The sequence below is a fragment of the Pleurodeles waltl genome, chromosome 2_1 (assembly GCF_031143425.1).
Source record: "Pleurodeles waltl isolate 20211129_DDA chromosome 2_1, aPleWal1.hap1.20221129, whole genome shotgun sequence".
NCBI lineage: Eukaryota > Metazoa > Chordata > Amphibia > Caudata > Salamandridae > Pleurodeles > Pleurodeles waltl.
The window spans coordinates 19345478-19358940 of record NC_090438.1 but is presented as its reverse complement, the minus strand read 5'-3'; the positions used below and the strand labels follow the sequence as shown (position 1 = coordinate 19358940).

Genomic DNA, 13463 nt, shown 5'->3' with positions numbered 1-13463 from the left:
CAGACAGGTTTCTGCCCTCCTGGGGTCCAGCCAGGCCTGGCCCAGAAAGGCAGAAAAAAGGACTTCCTCAGAGAGAGGGTGTTACACCCTCTCCCTTTGGAAAAAGGTGTCAGGGCTGGGGAGGAGTAGCCTCTCCCAGCCTCTGGAAATGCTTTGATGGGCACAGATGGTGCCCATCTCTGCATAAGCCAGTCTACATCGGTTCAGGGATCCCCCAGCCCTGCTCTGGCGCGAAACTGGGCAAAGGAAAGGGGAATGAGACTGCCCAGAGCTCCTCCAGTGTGCTCCAGACCTCTGCCATCTTGGAAACAGAGGGGCTGCTGGCACACTGGACTGCTCTGAGTGGCCAGTGCCAGCAGGTGACGTCAGAGAATCCTCCTGATAGGCTCTTACCTGTGTTGCTAGCCTATCCTCCTTCCTAGGTAGCCAAACCTCCTTTTCTGGCTATTTAGGGTCTCTGCTTTGGGGAATTCTTTAGATAACGAATGCAAGAGCTCATCAGAGTTCCTCTGCATCTCTCTCTTCACCTTCTGCCAAAGGAACGACCGCTGACTGCTCAGGATGCCTGCAAAACCGCAACAAAGTAGCAAAGACGACTACTGCAACCTTGTATTGCTGATCCTGCCGCCTTCTCGACTGTTTCCTGGTGGTGCATGCTCTGGGGGTAGCCTGCCTCCTCTCTGCACTAGGAGCTCCGAAGAAATCTCCCGTGGGTCGACGGAATCTTCCCCCTGCAACCGCAGGCAACAATAGACTGCATCACCGGTCCTCTGGGTCCCCTCCCAGCACGACGAGCGTGGTTCCTGGAACTCAGCAACTCCTTCCAAGTTTGCTGGAGGTAAGTCCTTGCCTCCCCATGCTAGACTGCATTGCTGGGTACCTCGTGATTTGCAGCTGCTCCGGCTCCTGTGCACTCTTCCAGGATTTCCTTGGTGCACAGCCAAGCCTGGGTCCCGACACTCTAACCTGCAGTGCACAGCTTCGTGAGTTGTCATCCGGCGTCGTGGGACTCCCTTTTGTGTCTTCGGGTGAGCTCCGGTTCACTCCTCTTCGTAGTGCCTGTTCCGGCACTTCTGCGGGTGCTGCCTGCTTCTGTGAGGGCTCCCTGACTTGCTGGGCACCCCCTCTGGCTCCTCATTCAAGTGGCGACATCCTGGTCCCTCCTGGCCCACAGCAGCATCCAAAAACCCTAACCTTGACCCTTGCAGCTAGCAAGGCTTGTTTGGGGTCTTTCTGCGTGGGAACACCTCTGCAAGCTTCTTCAGGACGTGGGACATCCATCCTCCAAAGGGGAAGTTCCTAGTCCTCTTCGTTCTTGCAGAATCAACAGCTTCTACCACCCGGTGGCAGCTTCTTTGCACCCTCAGCTGGCATTTCCTGGGCATCTGCATAATCTCGACTTTGTCGCGACTCTATGACTTGGTCCCCATGTTCCACAGGTACTCTCGTCCAGAAATCCACTTTGGTTGCATTGCTGGTATTGGTCTTCCTTGCAGAATTCCCCTATCACGACTTCTGTGCTCTCTGGGGAATAGAGGGTCTTGGGGTGGGCTATTTTTCTAACCCTCACTGTTTTCTTACAGTCCCAGCGACCCTCTACGAGCTCACATAGGTTTGAGGTCCATACGTTATTTGCATTCCACTTTTGGAGTATCTGGTTTGTGTTGCCCCTACACCTATGTGCTCCTATTGCAATCTACTGTAACTTTACATTGCTTGCATTACTTCCTTTTGCTATTACTGCATATTTGTGGTATTGTGTACATATATCTTGTGTATATTTGGCATCCTCATACTGAGGGTACTCACTGAGATACTTTTGGCATATTGTCATAAAGTACCTTTATTTTTAGTATATCTGTGTATTGTTTTTTCTTATGATATTGTGCATATGACACCAGTGGTATAGTAGGAGCTTTGCATGTCTCCTAGTTCAGCCTAAGCTGCTCTGCTATAGCTACCTTCTATCAGCCTAAGCTGCTAGAAACACCTCTTCTACACTAATAAGGGATAACTGGACCTGGTACAGAGTGTAAGTACCCCTTGGTACCCACTACAAGCCAGGCCAGCCTCATACACACACCACCAACAGAAGAGGCCCACAGTGATGACAGCACCTCTATCCAACTGGATCTAGATGACCAACCCGCCCCATCGGGGACCTCGGGATAGTCGGTTCCCCTCACACAGGCACAGGCCACCACAGACCTTCCCCCCTCTGGAAACACCAGCACAGCACCCACCCAGCGGGCCCATACCTCCGTCCCCAGGACACGTCAATAAGCTGTGTGTCCACAACTACAGGGAATTCAGGATAACCCACCACCCCAACAACAACACAGACCAGGGGGCAGTGGTAGTGGGCACACGGTCCAGGGGACAGAGGCACTGGAACACAGGGGAACTGGGAGGGCTGTTGTGCAACAGGGGGAGGACAGGCCAAGGGAACCCACTCTCCACGAGGCCCTCTCCTCCATCATGGGAGCCTACCACCACTCCCAGGAGACGATGGCAACGGTACTGGCCAAGTTTCAGGACACCCAGTGCCTGCAGGAGGAACAGTATATGGGCTTCAGGGAGGAACTCAGAACCATCAGCTCCACCTTGGGCACCATCTTAGGGGTGCTGAAGGAACTACTCAATACCAGGAGGGACACTGTGGCGCTACAAGTGGCCGTTGACACTAGCATGGACGATGAACTGCCCACCACCTCCGCCGGCGCTAGTGGACAGGACTCCCCGTCACAGGACCACCACACCAGCACCCCACCCCCTGCAGAAGGAGAACCACTCCGCAAATGGTCCCTGAGATCCAGGAACAAGACAGAGCACGATGCCAAGACCCCTGCCAAGAAATGAGACCACCCTGATTGTCATCCTTCTGTCCCACTTTGTCACCCTGTCCATCCATCAACTGCCCCAGCTCCACTTCCTATGCCAATATGGGCAATGCACCTGTGAGACTAATAGACTGGACTCTGCCATGGACATTCCTCCGCCATCACCCCTCACCATTTCACTACCCCCTCCAATTTTGAGCATTTAAATAAACACACCTAAAGCACAAAATTATCTGGAGTCTGTCTGTGATTTCCAAATAGTGTATTAGCAATTACAGTGACAATTTTGTTTTTTAAATAGTAATGTCGACATACCTATGTCACACAGCTCCAGTTCATGAGGAATCTAAGCAGATGTCACTTAGTGGGACCCACATCTGTGAAACCGGAAGGGAAAGTGACAACTCAGTGACCATACACTGGGTGAAAATGACAAACAGTAGAGAGGAAGTAGTGTTAAAGTACATGTAGTAGGCAGGTTTGTATTCTTACCTGTGTCTCACTGGAAATATTGCAGGATCACTGAGTCCCTGTTGTGCATGTCTTCTTCCTCTGCTTCCTCCTCATCACTGTCCACAGGCTCCACAGCTGCCACAACACTGCCATCTGGACCGTCCTCCTGCAGAAAAGGCACCTGTTGTCGCAAAGCCAAGTTGTGAAGCATACAGCAGGCCACGATGATCTGGCACACCTTCTTTGGTGAGTAGAATAGGGATCCACCTGTCATATGGAAGCACCTGAACCTGGCGTTCAGGAGGCCGAAGGTCCGCTCGATCACCCTCCTAGTTCGCCCATGGGCCTCATTGTAGCATTCCTCTGCCCTGGTCCTAGGATTCCTCACTGGGGTCAGTAGCCATGGCAGGTTGGGGTAACCAGAGTCACCCGCAAATGGTGAGGGGCAACTGTTAGACACACACTAACCTGGAGGGACAACCCCAGACCCAGACAACCATTCCCACTGACTTGCTTCCAGGTGCTCACCTAATAGCCATACACAGTGCCTCTGGAGTTGACCCATCACATAAGGGATGCTGCTATTCCGCAGGATGTAGGTGTCATGCACTGAGCCAAGGAACATGGCATTCACATGGGAGATGTACTGGTCTGCCAAACATACCATCTGTACATTCATAGAATGATAACTCTTCCGGTTTCTGTACACCTGTTCACTCCTGTGGGGGGGACCAAAACCACATGGGTCCCATCAATGGCACCTATGATGTTGGGGATATGTGCCTGGGCATAGAAATCACCCTTCACTGTAGGCAAATCCTCCACCTTAGGAAAAACGATGTAGCTCCACATGTGTTTCAGTAGGGCAGACAACACTCTGGACAATACGTTGGGAAACATAGGCTGGGACATCCCTGATGCCATGGCCACAGTTGTTTGAAAAGAGCCAATTGCAAGGAAATGGATCACTGACAGCACCTGCACTTGAGGGGGATTCCTGTGGGATGGCGGATTGCTGACATCAGGTCTGGCTCCAACTGGGTACACAGTTCCTGGATTGTGGCACGGTCAAGCCTGTAGGTGATTATCAAATGTTGCTCCTCCATTGTCGACAGGTCCACCAACGGTCGGTACACCGGAGGATGCCGCCATCTCCTCACATGTCCCAGCGGACGGTGCCTATGAAGGACAACAGCAAGCACAGTGTCAAAAAACTCAGAGGTACGTACCCACAGTTTACCCAGAACACTAATCATACACAAAAGGTGTCCTGTATGCGTTTTGAGTCTAGGCCTAAGTATGTGTGACACAGTTGGAAATGAAGCCATGTGGGCCCCTGAAATGGCGGCTGCCTGACCTCTGAAGTGGGACAATGGGATGTGAGGTAACTGCACTGGCGTTGTACACCGTCGCGGTAGGCGGTCAAAGACCGAGGCGCAATGCTGCATTGGTTAACATTGGACCCTATGGGTCCCAGGAGCCAATGACGATGTGCGCCGGCGGTGACGGTATGCACCGCCGCAGATGTGACCGCCATTTTCTATCTGTTCAATCACTCGATACCTGATCTTTGACAGGAGAGGACCTACACTGCAAGTGCTGCTGTGACCTCGGTCTGGAAGTGACAATGGCTCGTGCGTCTGGTGAAAGGGCCCCTGCATTCACATCGGAGGATTTGGAGAAGCTTGTTGATGGGGTCCTCCCCCAGTACACGCTACTCTACGGTCCTCCAGACAAACAGGTAAGTACACAGGGAGCATGTTGTATGGGCTATGCCTGTGTGAAGAGGTCTGGATGTAAGAAGGAAGGGGGCAGAGTGCTGTGTGCATGAAAGACGGTGAATGCATGTGCCACATGGCAAGGGTAGGGATGGGGGCCACTCACTTTGACGGTGCAGTTGGTAATGACTCCTCTTCTCCCCTGTACATTTCATGTAGGTCAGTGCCCACCAGAAGAAAGATATTTGGCGTGCCATCGCCAAGGACGTCTGGACCCTTAGTGGTCTACCACAGACAGAGCAGCCACTGCCGGAAAAGATGGGAGGACATTCGCCGCTGGAGCAAGAAGACGGCGGAGGCTCAGCTGGGGATGGCCTCCCAACGTGGGAGGGGTGCCCGTCGAACCATGACCCCCCTGATGTTCAGGATCCAGGCGGTGGCCTACCCGGAGTTGGATGGGCCCTTGAGGGCATCACAGCAGACACAAGGGGGTGAGTACACTCTCATTCGGCTGACTTTGCGCGCAGTGGAGTTGCCTGGGTGGGGGAGGAGGGCTGTTGGTTTCCCAGGCCAGGGCGAGTTCCGTAGGCTAGGCCCCTCCATAAGGCAAGCCCTGTGGCACCCCACCCCACCTCTGTAGAGTGCCAAGTACAGCTATTCATGCCCCTGTGTCATCTATGTGTGCAGATGTCGTCCATAGCCTTGTAGGCCATTTCCCAGGAATTGAACTGTGGAGCCCAAGAGCGCGGCGTAGTGCAGGGGGCTTCTGTGTCTGTCTTGTCCGCCAACGGTAGCGGTAATCCATGCACTCAACTCTTCTGTATCCCCCCCCACTTTTTGTGGTCTTCCTGTTCTTGTGTGCATTAGTATCATCAGGTGGAGGAGCAGTGGCACTGGAGCACGAGGGAGCTGCATCCCACATGGCCCTGGAGGGTGAGACAACAGACTCTGAGTTCACCAGTGGGACGGAGGGTGAGGGGAGCTCCACGGTGGGGACAGGAGCTGACACCAGCGACACAGACTTATCCTCTGATGGGAGCTCCCTTGTGGCAACATCTGTGCACCCCGCATCTACAGGTACAGCCGCCACCCCCCCTACCAGCACCGCCCTCCCAGCAGCCCCTCAGCCTTCGCCCCATGCCTGCTCACCCAGGAGGGTAGCATCACCTTCGCCCCAGGCACCTCAGGCCCTGCCCCAGTCACCCCTGCTGCCCTCAGTGAGGAGGCCATTGACCTCCTCAGGTCCCTCACTGTTGGGCAGTCTACCATTTTGAATGCCATCCAGGGTGTAGAAAGGCAGTTGCAACAAACTAATGCATTCCTGGAGGGCATTCATTCTGGTCAGGCGGCCCTTTAGGGAGCTTTTCAATCTCTGGCCTCAGCACTGATGGCAGCCATTGTCCCCATCTCTAGCCTCCCCCCTCCAACTTCCTCCACCCAGACCCAATCCCCTGTACCTCTGCCTATCCCAAGCACACCATCAGACCAGCCTGCACACACTTCACCACACAAGGGAAGCTCAGGCAAACATAAGCACCACACATCCCACAGGCACTCACGCAAGCAACACACACATGCAGACACACCAACATCCACTGCCTCCACTGTGTCCCCATCCTCGTCGTCTCCCTACTCCCTCCCAGTCTCGTCTACACTCACACCTGCATGCACTACCTCTACAGCCACTACGTCCCTCACCAGCACACCCACCAGCACACCCCGCTCACGTGCAGTCACCACCCCCACTACCATTCACACGTCCCCAGTGTCCTCTCCCAGTGTGTCTGTGACACCCCCTCCCAAGATACACAAACGCGCGCACACACCCACCCAACAGCCATCCACCTCACGACAGCCTCCAGCGCATGCACCTGCACCCAAAGTCACCAAACGTACACCTCCTACTACCACCACATCTTCCTCCACTCCCAAACCCCCTCCAGCTACCCGTCCCAGTGTGCCGAAAAGAATTTTCCTGTCCAGCCTTGACCTTTTTCCCCCACCTCCCCCACCCCATCCATCTCATAGGTCCCGAAGTAGTACCTCAAACACAACACCTCCGGGACCAGTGGTGCCTGTAGTCACAGGTATGTGGAGTGCACCGGCCACCAGGTCAGTCTGGCACGGAGCCACAGCACAGCCAGTCCCCCACCTGTGAAGCATCAGAAGTTGGCCAGTGCCCAGCGGGAGAGGGGGAAGACTCCAGCCACCAAAGCCGCTCCCAGGGGTCCCATTGGCAGTGTGGAGTCAGCTGTGGGGAAGGGCCACAAGAAACCCAGCAAGTCTGGGAAGGGCTGCACGGCGGAGAAGGCCGCCATCATCCCTGCTGGCCAGGAGGCCACCGCCAGCCCCAGCCCAGCTGGCCAGGAGGACACCGCCAGCCCCAGCCCAGCTGGCCAGGAGGCCACCGCCAGCCCCAGCCCAGCTGCCCAGGAGCACACCGCCAGCCCCAGCCCAGCTGCCCAGGAGGACACCACCAGCCCCAGCCCAGCTGGACAGGAGGCCACCACCAGCCCCAGCCCAGCTGCCCAGGAGGCCACTGCCAGCCCCAGCCCAGCTGGCCAGGAGGACACCGCCAGCCCCAGCCCAGCTGCCCAGGAGGCCACCGCCAGCCCCAGCCCAGCTGCCCAGGAGGCCACCGCCAGCCCAACTGATCCATGTAGGACCGCCAGCACAAGCCCTGCTGGGCCGTGAAGGATCGCCAGCACAAGCCCCGCTGGGCCATGAAGGACCGCCAGCACAAGCCCCGCTGGGCCGTGAAGGACCGCCAGCACAAGCACCGCTGAGTTGTGAAGGACCGCCAGCACAAGCACCGCTGAACAGGGCACCGCCAACTCAAGCACCGCTGAACAGGGCACCGCCAACTCAAGCACCGCTGAACAGGGCACCACCACTAGCCCATGAGCGGCAGGGGCACTGACGCAACTGGGTCAGTCAAGGGGTGAGTGATGCACTCTGCGCACAAAGCCCCCTCCAGAACCAGTGGAGAAAGGCATCCACTACCTCGGTCCTTGGCAGGATGAAGCACTCTGGGCACAAAGCCCCCTCCGGAACAGGTGGAGACATCCATCCACTACCTCAATCCTTGGCAGGATGAAGCACTCTGGGCACAAAGCCCCCTCCAGAACCAGTGGAGACATTCATCCACTACCTCAGTCCTTGGCAGGATGAAGCACTCTGGGCACAAAGCCCCCTCCAGAACCAGTGGAGACATCCATCCACTACATCAGTCCTTGGCAGGATGAAGCACTCTGGGCACAAAGCCCCCTCCAGAACCAGTGGAGAGATACATCCACTACCATAGTCCTTAGCAGGATGAAGCACTCTGGGCACAAATCCCCCTCCAGAACCAGTGGAGACATCCATCCACTACCTCAGTCCTTAGCAGGATGAAGCACTCTGGGCACAAAGCCCCCTCCAGAACCAGTGGAGAGATACATCCACTACCATAGTACTTAGCAGGATGAAGCACTCTGGGCACAACTCCCCCTCCAGAACCAGTGGAGACATCCATCCACTACCTCAGTCCTTAGCAGGATGAAGCACTCTGGGCACAAAGCCCCCTCCAGAACCAGTGGAGACTCTCATCCACTTGAGAGACTGTGGCTTTGCACTCCCCAGCATTGAACAGTGGGCAACCCACCCACTTAGAAGACTTGAGAGACTGTGGCTTTGCACTCCCCAGGATTGAACAGTGGGCAACCCACCCACTTGGGAGACTTGAGAGGCTGTGGCTTTGCACTCCCCAGGACGTAACAGTGGGCATGTGGCCCCCCTCGTGGATTTGGCGTCATGCACTCAAGTGGCTGAGGTGCCCCCCCCCTTTCCCTCCCCCTGAGGTGCCTGTTTTGTTGCTCTCTGATGCCCCTGCAGTGTTCTCTCCATCATGGTCGGGGATCTTGTGTGGGCCTCGCCCATACCATGTGGTCCCAGTGTTCCACAGACTTTCTTTGTGCAGTACCTGGACTTCTATGCCTGGTATTTATTTTGTACATGGTGTATATAGATATTTCTGCCTACTTGTTTGTAATATATTCTGATGGTTACAGTCATTTTCTTTGGTCTTTGCATTCTTCCGGGCGGGTTTTGGGTGTGTGACTGTGATGTATTGATATGCAATGGTGTGTGTGTTGTAGTGGGTGAGGGGGTGGGGGTTGGCGATGTTTGCGTGTGTGTGTCCCTGTTTTTTGCCACCCCCCCTCCCCTGTGTCGTAGGTGCAGTACTCACTGTGGTCTTTGCCACCGGCGTTCGTGCTCCTGGTAGAGGAGCAGGAAGACTATTGCAGGTAGGATTTGTAGTTCCGGTTCCATGGTGACCTCGTTCCTCGTGGAGTGTGTAGAGGTGAGCGTTTTCCATTCAAAATTCCTGTGTCCGCTGTGTTTTTATCCGCGGTGTATCCGCCCGGAAAAGGTGGCGGATTGGCCTGTCATAATAGTGTGGGCGGTACATTGTCTCCTGCGATGTTTGTTTGTACCGCCGTGGCGGTCTGAGTGTTAAAGTGGCTGTCTTTGTTGGCAGTTTCCGCCACAGTCGTAATTGCAATTTTTTGACCGCCGGCCTGTTGGCGGTCTTACCGCCGCATTAACACCGTCCGGCAGCGTTGTAATGAGGGCCTTGGCATCTTGTAAATTCACCATTGATTTGATATGGCTGTTATTGTACAATGGTAGAATAGGTGAAACAATGAAACATTTCCTCTTTTGTTCTTTTTGTTAATGTCCATATACTATTTGTAATGTTACAATGTTGACATTTCATGTTTCATATGTCCTATTAAGTTTAGGAAATGATGTACAAACCGATGGATCACAAATACTGATTGAAAGTTGTGCACCGAGTTCTTTTGAACTATCTGTACAATAACCTAGGTAATAATAAAGTTGCATTGCAACATTTCTAGTTACATCAAGTTTCATAAAAGGCGAGCACTTTTTGTGACCCTCAGTGATTGACTCCAAACACAAGGATGAATGTTTACAGCACACCAAAAGCCCTGCATTTGAATTCCAAAATGGGATTTTTTGCGAAGTAATCCATGTTCTGTGCAGGAATCTGTGCTACTGCTGCAAACAACATCCCATTTGAGTACGTCATTTACAGGAGAAGGCCTCCCAGCACAGTTCCTAAAGGGGAAGCTGTCCAATGAACGACACCCCTTTTTGAAATGTGTTACCACACACTTTGGGTAACTTTTCAAAATGTCATTACCACAAGTGCAGTCACACACCAGTGATACATGTCATTGCTAATCATAAAAAGAGGAGGAGTCCCTTTCATGACTGCTTCTGTTTGGATTGAGAATGAGTTTCTAAACCTTTTTGTGATACAAAAAGTATTTAACAAATTACAAAGTGTGTTTGGTACATGACAAACCACCAGGTTTTTCAACTACACAATGATTTCACACATCACCTGAAGTGATGCATTTAAAAGAAAGGTGAGTGGTTTTTCATTATTGCTCACTTACAGGCTGTAAGATCGAAACAAGTTTGATGAGGGCCTGCAAATCTATAATATCAACAGTGAAATAGAGGAATTAACAAGCTGGTCTTCTTTGAACACTTTGGAATTAGTTTCATGAAAGTAAACCTCCTCCCTTGGTGCTAGGACTGCTGGCAAGGTAAACAAAGGGAGACATTTGTAAAACAAAACTAGTTGCAGAATTCATACCTATTCCCCTCACAAAGTGCCATTGCTGCATCACTCCAGTCCAGAGCTCCAGGTTCATTTCTCTGCCACTTCTCCATCACTGCAACACATTGATCAGTTGAGCCACCAAGAATGATTTCTGAAAAATAGTCACAGGCTGGAAAAGTCCATTGAAAATAAGGAGCAAAGGACATCTCAATCAGCAGCTCTCCTTTCACACCACCTGGTAAAAATAATGCGCAGAAATGGATTATTGATTACGTTTTTTTGCAGAAATTTTAAATAAATTCCCTTTGAGCACTCTCTTAAGTCTCCTTTAAATGAATGTAAATGTAGTTATGCTTTGGTCCCATTCGCCACACATTTTAGGAAAAAGTATTCATACACAATTGTAGGACATGGAGCTAAAAAGGAATTCAGATTGAAAATTGTAGCTCTAACACACAATGCATATACACTTGAGTTTGGGACCAATTTGGAAATGCTAGTAAATAGCGGAAAGGTCCTCCTTTGATATTTTGTAACCTTCTGTCACATCTTTTTAGCTGCAATGATCAGAAAATCAATCTCAGCCTATTACAGGATAGGTGGCAAAGAAGACTAATAAACAAATATTCTGTCGTTTCAATAGTCACTAATCTTAAATTCAACACTGAAAAGATAGAAATACAGTTCTTCAGCAGGAACACTTGCCATGGGACTCCAACAGATGACTGGCTAAACTCAGACTCACACAAATACCCAGCACCGGTGCCAGGAACAACAGATCCAGTGTCAACAGCACACTGGGCATGATGTTATAAGTCAACAGCATCATTGCTTACTGTTTCCACACCCTGAAAATACTGATGAAGATCTTCAAATGGCCCCTTCAAAAAACTTGCAGTGACTAGCAAGTTGGACTATGGGAATACCCTCTACGCTGGGAGTACCAAACATCTCACCAGAAGACTACAAACCATCCAGAACTCAATAGTGAGACTCATCCTAAACCTTCCAGATAGAACTCAGATCTCACTACACGTTGGGGAGCTCCATTGTCTCCCAGCATGCAAATATGCTAATTTCAAACTACTTATGCACACATTCAAGGCACTACACAGCTTAGGCCCCACCTACATGAACTGTAACATCTTTTTCTTCCAACTCCCCACGTACCAGAGCTCCACAGATCTCCTATTCAATGCATACACAGAAACACATCAGGAGGGAGAGCATTTTTTCAAATTGCTCCTAAAAGTGCCTCTTCCAGCAGAAAAAGAACCCTGCCTACAACACAGACACCTTTGCACCTAGGCGCCTGTGTTGATGCTAGGCAACCAAAGGGCACCAGCGCAGCAATGAAGGACAGAAATGTGCGGTATTGCAGGGATTCTGTGTAATCCTGCCCTTTCCCTTAGATGCAGTGCAAGGCACCAACAGGACTAGCTGTGCTGCCCTGTATCAAACGCTCATAAATCTAGGCTTAAATGTCAGCTGCTACAAATAGCAAATAGCCTTGAAAAGTTGTAATAGATTTACCAGTGGGAGCAATCAAATATTAGATACAACAGATCGAACTGCTAAGCCTTTTACGAAAATGGAGCTCCTTTTCCCCATAATTTGCCATAGGGGTAGAGATATCCCTCTGATAAAGACAAATACTTTATTATTTATATTCACTGGTGAGAGTTGTTACTACTTTTGAAATGTTTACATATATTTCCAGTGATGATTTGTTCACATTTTATGATTTCCCTTCATTTTGTATGAACTGTTTGCACTACTTAATGCATGTTTGTGTTGTTACATTTTGTGTTATGACCCTACAACACCTTTTTTCAATATATCTTTATTTGACATCTTGTTCTATACTTCTTACTGAAAGTGCTTCAATTTTAGTTTGTGGAACCCTACACCTACTTGCACTTTCACTGTGTATTTCCCCATGGCTCATAACAGTTTTCACAAAAATCTATTACTGCTATAGCAGATTCTATAGGTTTAGGCCTCATGCAGCAGAGCAGTTGCTCCATTTTCATAAGGTTATCTGAACTCACAGATAGCAGCACCATCTCTCTAACTCCAAAGCATTCTCAGATGAAGTATGATTGGATGTCATATAGCAGGCATCTACCCCTCAGGTTACATAGATTTGACAGACTTCATCAGCAGGGCTATCCATGAAATAATCATAACTTTATTGACTCCAGCCTCTCAATGCAGACTTAATAACTATGGGCCAGATGTAGCAAGCATTTTGCATGGTGCAAACTGCGAAAATCGCAGTTTGCGCCATGCAAAATGCCGTTTGCGATGCTCATTCACAATTTGCAAGTCGGTACCGACTCGCAAATTGTGAATGAGACTCGCAAATAGGAAGGGGTGTTCCCTTCCTATTTGCGACTCGCATCGCTATGCTAATTGCTTTGTGACCGCGAATTCGGTCGCAAAGCAATTTGCAGTTACCACCAGTGTCACACTGTTGGTAACCCATTCTCAAAAGGGAAGGGGTCCCCATGGGACCCCTTCCCCTTTGTGAATGTTGCCAAAAAGGGTTTTTCAGAGCAGGCAGCGGTCCAATGGACCACTGCCTACTCTGAAAAACCGAAACCAAATGGTTTCGTTATTTTTTTGTTTTTTTTTGCAACTCATTATCCTTTAATGAAAACGGGCTGCAAAATAAATTTAAAAAACTGCATTATTTGAAAAGCAGTCACAGACATGGAGGTCTGCTGTCTTCAGCAGGCCACCATCCTTGTGAGTGCAGGGACTCGCTATGGGGTCTCAAATGCGACCCACCTCATTAATATTAATGAGGTG

The 13463-nt window shown here is 51.0% G+C and overlaps 1 protein-coding gene across 1 annotated transcript in view; it reads right to left on the bottom strand.

Moving 5' to 3' along the window:
- The window catches only part of LOC138258060 (nicotinamide N-methyltransferase-like), a 108102-nt gene that overhangs the window by 20277 nt on the left and 74362 nt on the right, over positions 1 to 13463 (bottom strand). Inside the window, exon 2 of the mRNA XM_069205914.1 lies at positions 10683 to 10884. Coding sequence (XP_069062015.1) covers positions 10683 to 10884 — 202 coding nt within the window. The remainder of the gene's footprint in view (positions 1 to 10682; positions 10885 to 13463) is intronic.